Source organism: Penaeus japonicus, unplaced genomic scaffold (assembly GCF_977035675.1).
Source record: "Penaeus japonicus unplaced genomic scaffold, GWHDUDI00000001_assembly GWHDUDI00000012, whole genome shotgun sequence".
NCBI lineage: Eukaryota > Metazoa > Arthropoda > Malacostraca > Decapoda > Penaeidae > Penaeus > Penaeus japonicus.
Genome location: NW_028234414.1, coordinates 22,012,590 through 22,020,089, shown reverse-complemented (window position 1 = coordinate 22,020,089; position 7,500 = coordinate 22,012,590). Strand labels below are relative to the sequence as shown.

General features: G+C 38.5%; 1 protein-coding gene across 2 annotated transcripts in view; it reads right to left on the bottom strand.

Annotated features, from left to right (window-relative positions):
• Positions 1-3,896: 3,896 nt before the first annotated feature.
• Positions 3,897-7,500, bottom strand: part of LOC122257838 (uncharacterized) — an 8,548-nt gene continuing 4,944 nt past the window's right edge. Inside the window, exons 5-7 of one of the 2 annotated variants that reach the window (XM_043023352.2) lie at positions 7,122-7,382; positions 6,713-6,871; positions 3,897-4,796 (exon numbers count right to left, since the gene is read on the bottom strand). In XM_043023352.2, coding sequence (XP_042879286.1) covers positions 3,999-4,796; positions 6,713-6,871; positions 7,122-7,382 — 1,218 coding nt within the window. In that variant the 3' untranslated portion in view covers positions 3,897-3,998. Of the gene's footprint in view, positions 4,797-4,963; positions 5,893-6,712; positions 6,872-7,121; positions 7,383-7,500 lie in introns of those variants that run through there. The other variant, XM_086542622.1, reaches the window with a different exon arrangement.

Genomic DNA, 7,500 nt, shown 5'->3' with positions numbered 1-7,500 from the left:
TTTTTTTTTTCCTTCTTTTTTTTTCTTTCTTTCTTTTTTTTACTTTTTTTTACTTTTTTTTACTTTTTTTACTTTGGTTTCTTTTTATTTTTTTTTTTGTTTATTTCCTCATTCACTGTCCAGCATAATATGCAACTGTTGTTATAAAAGCAGATTATGCACAACTGTAGTAAGGACAATGGATACACTGGCAAAGAACACACTGAAACAGGAAAAGAAATCATACATCCTTAAACACACAATCAAAGTGTACATCCGTAACATGAGCTTCACCGTGTGACTGTATAAGATGTGGCATTCTCCAATGTTTCCACTAAATAAGTATCCCTCCAACCTGGATGTTACCTCACACACAGACACAGTTCATAACCTTTGTCAGGGAGGGTAAGTTTGTATATTCAGGTGACTGATGTGGATGTAAAAACCCTAACACCCTGTGGATGAACACACACAGCAGACAAACAGATGCAGCAGGCAACGCAGGCAACACACACATACATACACACCACACACAGACTTTTCCTTGTTTCCTAAAATTTCAACAATGAATATTTACCTCTACCCATAACATCATATTGCACCTGGAGCAATATTAACAGTCTAACAATACCCTATCATACTCACTACAGCTGCAAAAATATGAGGAGTTAAGCTTCCATTCTACACTGATTTCATTCTCAGTACCTTTCATTAAACTTTAGTAGCAACAATAACAATGAATAATGCAAGGCACACTTTCATTGTGATCATTATGGAGTTGTAAGTTCTCTGTTTTGAGAACACTGAGTAACAAGATATACCTTTAAGTTTACATGTGCAAAGTTCAAAATTCAAAGAAGAAGAAAAAAAAAGTGATGTGTATGAAATTACTTGCTAGGCATACTTCCTCATTCACTGCAGCATAATATGCAACTGTTTTATAAAAGCAGATATGCACAACTGTAGTAAGGACAATGAACACTGGCAAAGAACACACTGAAACAGGAAAAGAAAATCATACATCCTTAAACACACAATCAAGAGTGTACATCCAACATGAGCTTCACCGTGTGGCTGTATAACATGTGGCACTCCAATATTCCACTAATAAGTATCCCTCCAACCTGGATGTTACCTACACACAGACACAGTTCATAACCTTGTCAGGGAGGGTAGTTGTATATTCAGGTGACTATGTGGATGTAAACCCTAACACCCTGTGATGAACACACACAGACAAACAGATGCACAGGCACGCAGGCACACACACATACATACACACACACACAGACTTTTCCTTGTTTCCTAAAATTTCAACAATGAATATTTACCTCTACCCATAACATCATATTGCACCTGGAGCAATATTAACAGTCTAACAATACCCTATTATACTCACTACAGCTGCAAAAATATGAGGAGTTAAGCTTCCATTCTACACTGATTTCATTCTCAGTACCTTTCATTAAACTTTAGTAGCAACAATAACAATGAATAATGCAAGGCACACTTTCATTGTGATCATTATGGAGTTGTAAGTTCTCTGTTTTGAGAACACTGAGTAACAAGATATACCTTTAAGTTTACATGTGCAAAGTTCAAAATTCAAAGAAGAAGGAAAAAAAAAGTGATGTGTATGAAATTACTTGCTAGGCATACTTCCTCATTCACTGCAGCATAATATGCAACTGTTTTATAAAAGCAGATATGCACAACTGTAGTAAGGACAATGAACACTGGCAAAGAACACACTGAAACAGGAAAAGAAAATCATACATCCTTAAACACACAATCAAGAGTGTACATCCAACATGAGCTTCACCGTGTGACTGTATAAGATGTGGCACTCCAATGTTCCACTAATAAGTATCCCTCCAACCTGGATGTTACCTACACACAGACACAGTTCATAACCTTGTCAGGGAGGGTAGTTGTATATTCAGGTGACTATGTGGATGTAAACCCTAACACCCTGTGATGAACACACACAGACAAACAGATGCACAGGCACGCAGGCACACACACATACACACACACACACATGCACATGCGTTTTCCTCCTACATAACTATCACATGAGTTACAGCAATGCCAAAGATACTGGTCAATGAGATATTTTTCTCTATAAATCTGCAGATATCCTTAACGTATCAAGCTTTAGCTATTAAAACCATCTCTTTTTAAAAAAATATATCTTTCAGTCTTCCAAACAATACTGTAACCAACTTTTTGTAACTGCACTAGGAACAACTATATTCATTTAAAAGGTTTTTTGATTATGTCATTTGAAAAAGTACGGTACTTATTGTAGGATCCCCCAGTCATATCTAAAACTTGAAATAAGAGATATATGGCAGAGTAAGTAATCCATGAGATTTCCCAAATCTCGAACTATGGCGAGAGGGAAGTACACCTGAAAATATTCCCCAGATCTCCAAGAGACCAATCAGTATCATTACCAAAAAATCCTAAATCTGTCCGTAGGACACGGACCACGTAACTTGACTTCTAAGAACCCTTTTATATGTGTGATATTTGTTTGAACAGCCAACTGTAAAAACTCTATAATCTCGTTAAAACTAAATAAATATATGCAAAGACAGTTATGTATGAATGTAAATCCATCTTACAAAGATAAGCAATTCAAATTTGCTGATGGCATTAATTTACTTTACACTGTCTGATCACAGTTGCACTCAACATTATATACTTTAAAACATGATATTGGCATCAGCTTACCAAAGACCCCTTATTCTTCAAAGACTATATATATTCATATATATATATATAAAGTATATATCATTATATAAATTTGAACACATCACTCTTATCATGAAAAAATATACGTTTATATTATGTGTGTGTAATTTTAAATATGTTATTGCAGTATCAATCATTCATGACTTTCAATTCCTTCGGGTATAATACTTAGACCCCTAACTGGTTGGCACATAGTGGGTGGCGGGCTAGACGACTTGCACTCCCCATCATTTTCCTCGCCTATCTCCTCATCCAGCTCAAGAATGATCTCTTCAACCTCTGCATCTTCAGGGGCATCTTTGCTATTTTCTTCACTGCTGGCTACACCTTCACTTGTGCATCCACCGAGCAGAGATGTAGCATTCAATTTTTCCTTAAAGCCATCTTGTACTAATTCATTACCAATTTCATTATCACTGTCAGTCGTATCACTTCCCTTGCCTGATGGAGCCATAACTGTAGTCCTTCCCAACTTTGGGGATTCATTTGCGATTTCATTAGCACAAGCGTCATCGAGACAGATTACCATAATAGCGTCGCCGCCAACAGGAGATTTGCGGGATGTTAGTGCCTCCCCTTCGTTTACGACCTTTTCACTCTGGCTGTCGACACATTTCTCTTCACTGCCAGGTTTTAATTCGGGATCTTCCGTAGTGTCTAGAATTAGTATCTCTTCAAGGCACAAATCCTTCCCTCCGGTAGGGCTCTGAGCTTCGTCACTCTCCGAGGCTGCACTGCTCTCCCCACTCACAACTCTTTCCATAGGAAGGCCTCTCTCCAATTCGGGGTTCGAGGTGCAACTGCTCCCTGTTACTGTTCTTTCTCGCCCGTCTAAGCATTCGGAATCAGATGCATCGTCCTCAGCTGAAGCAGTTTGCTCATTGCTGTCAACTTTGAGTTTCTCCAATTTTTCCCGCAAGCTTTCCCAATACTGTAAAGAACAAGAGGGAAAATGAAAATGAACATCATATATATACCATGTGTATGCAGAGGTCCAGCTCAATGCCTTCCATACACTCACACACACAGGCACACCCACACACAGGCGCGCGCGCACGCACACACGCACACACATATATATATATATATATATATATATATATATATATATATATATATATATATATATATATATATATATATATAAAAATATATAAAGTATATATCATTATATAAATTTGAACACATCACTCTTATCATGAAAAAATATACGTTTATATTATGTGTGTGTAATTTTAAATATGTTATTGCAGTATCAATCATTCATGACTTTCAATTCCTTCGGGTATAATACTTAGACCCCTAACTGGTTGGCACATAGTGGGTGGCGGGCTAGACGACTTGCACTCCCCATCATTTTCCTCGCCTATCTCCTCATCCAGCTCAAGAATGATCTCTTCAACCTCTGCATCTTCAGGGGCATCTTTGCTATTTTCTTCACTGCTGGCTACACCTTCACTTGTGCATCCACCGAGCAGAGATGTAGCATTCAATTTTTCCTTAAAGCCATCTTGTACTAATTCATTACCAATTTCATTATCACTGTCAGTCGTATCACTTCCCTTGCCTGATGGAGCCATAACTGTAGTCCTTCCCAACGTTGGGGATTCATTTGCGATTTCATTAGCACAAGCGTCATCGAGACAGATTACCATAATAGCGTCGCCGCCAACAGGAGATTTGCGGGATGTTAGTGCCTCCCCTTCGTTTACGACCTTTTCACTCTGGCTGTCGACACATTTCTCTTCACTGCCAGGTTTTAATTCGGGATCTTCCGTAGTGTCTAGAATTAGTATCTCTTCAAGGCACAAATCCTTCCCTCCGGTAGGGCTCTGAGCTTCGTCACTCTCCGAGGCTGCACTGCTCTCCCCACTCACAACTCTTTCCATAGGAAGGCCTCTCTCCAATTCGGGGTTCGAGGTGCAACTGCTCCCTGTTACTGTTCTTTCTCGCCCGTCTAAGCATTCGGAATCAGATGCATCGTCCTCAGCTGAAGCAGTTTGCTCATTGCTGTCAACTTTGAGTTTCTCCAATTTTTCCCGCAAGCTTTCCCAATACTGTAAAGAACAAGAGGGAAAATGAAAATGAACATCATATATATACCATGTGTATGCAGAGGTCCAGCTCAATGCCTTCCATACACTCACACACACAGGCACACCCACACACAGGCGCGCGCGCACGCACACACGCACACACATATATATATATATATATTTAAATATATATATATTCATATATATATATATATAAAGTATATATCATTATATAAATTTGAACACATCACTCTTATCATGAAAAAATATACGTTTATATTATGTGTGTGTAATTTTAAATATGTTATTGCAGTATCAATCATTCATGACTTTCAATTCCTTCGGGTATAATACTTAGACCCCTAACTGGTTGGCACATAGTGGGTGGCGGGCTAGACGACTTGCACTCCCCATCATTTTCCTCGCCTATCTCCTCATCCAGCTCAAGAATGATCTCTTCAACCTCAGCATCTTCAGGGGCATCTTTGCTATTTTCTTCACTGCTGGCTACACCTTCACTTGTGCATCCACCGAGCAGAGATGTAGCATTCAATTTTTCCTTAAAGCCATCTTGTACTAATTCATTACCAATTTCATTATCACTGTCAGTCGTATCACTTCCCTTGCCTGATGGAGCCATAACTGTAGTCCTTCCCAACTTTGGGGATTCATTTGCGATTTCATTAGCACAAGCGTCATCGAGACAGATTACCATAATAGCATCGCCGCCAACAGGAGATTTGCGGGATGTTAGTGCCTCCCCTTCGTTTACGACCTTTTCACTCTGGCTGTCAACACATTTCTCTTCACTGCCAGGTTTTAATTCGGGATCTTCCGTAGTGTCTAGAATTAGTATCTCTTCAAGGCACAAATCCTTCCCTCCGGTAGGGCTCTGAGCTTCGTCACTCTCCGAGGCTGCACTACTCTCCCCACTCACAACTCTTTCCATAGGAAGGCCTCTCTCCAATTCGGGGTTCGAGGTGCAACTGCTCCCTGTTACTGTTCTTTCTCGCCCGTCTAAGCATTCGGAATCAGATGCATCGTCCTCAGCTGAAGCAGTTTGCTCATTGTTGTCAACTTTGAGTTTCTCCAATTTTTCCCGCAAGCTTTCCCAATACTGTAAAGAACAAGAGGGAAAATGAAAATGAACATCATATATATACCATATGTATGTGTATGCAGAGGTCCAGCTCAATGCCTTCCATACACTCACACACACAGGCACACCCACACACAGGCGCGCGCGCACGCACACATATGCACACACACACACACACACACACACACACACATATATATATATATATATATATATATATATATATATATATATATATATATATATATATATATATATAAATAAATATGTATGTATATATGTATGTGTGTGTATAATTAACTACCAATTATCAACACACATATCTGGATATAAAATAACTGACAGACAGTCAACCAATTGATGCAAAATAAAAAGAGCAATTTATTCTGACTACATTATGGTTAATAATCTACATTTCCCCCCAATTTGTTTAATTTTCAAACAACCTTCCAACATAATTCAGCCATGATATATATTTAAAAATATGAATGTTTACAATATCAGCAAAGAAACCTTAGCTGGTAGGCACAGTAATATGTCATATACCAAATGTTTATAAGCAAAATTCGTACTGCATTGTAGATGTCTAATAAATCTATTCTTAGGATCTGACAATTAAACAAGCTTTTACATTCAGAACCAATAAAGATGTGGACTGTCCACCTATCCTCCATTTTCTAGCAATAATTAAATCTATAAAAAAAAGAAAGAATCTAATCACACAAAAATACTGTAATAGAGTAAAATACAGTGTTTTAAATCTATCATCATCATCGCAATTCCTCCTTCTCAACTTGAAACCCAACACTTGAAAATCTTTCAGAGAGAGGAACAGTACCTTTTCCTCCTGAGCCGTGATTTCTTCGAGCGGCGTGAATGTTTTGGCACTATGGTCAAAGGTCTGATTGTCGTCCGGCTCTGGAGGTGTGATCTCTGCACCTACTCCTGGCTCTCTTGGGAGTCTGCATCTTCTCTGCTCATGAATTTCCTCGGAGATCTGTCGAACACAAAAATGGCTTCAGTTGCGTGTTAGGTGTTGATTTAGGGCCCTACGCGTAAAACTGATCAATTCAGAAAATCTAATGAGTAGAATTAAAGGCAACAAACAATATTAAGTTTAGAGTAGTCTTTTATCCTACAACATAGTGATATGTCCATATATTCAGCTAATAATAACGATCATGATTAGTGTATGAACTATCTGAAAATACCTGGAATAACAATGAGAAAACACAAGACATGCTTACTTGTTCTAAACTTCTTAAAGACTGAGCATAGGAGGTTTTCGAAGCCGTTATTGCCCTTTGGAGTTGTTGGACCCTTTCCTTCTGGGCTTGTAGTTGCGACTGAACGTTGGCCTTCTCCTCAAAATAAATAAGTGACTTGTTGATGGATGATTTTAGGCCACGTTGAAGCTGCTGGACGCGCTGTTCTGCTTTTGTGAAAGCTGCAGCACGGCGCATGTGCTCCCGTTCACTTGCTGCTTTCTGAGCTTCTGCTTCCATTACCTGAAGATAGTAAATGCAATGTATAAAACAGAAAAGTATATGAATATAATCTATCTAAAATGATAAAGACATTGGTTGTTTTTCTTTAACAATCTCTGCATAACAATAACATGTATCT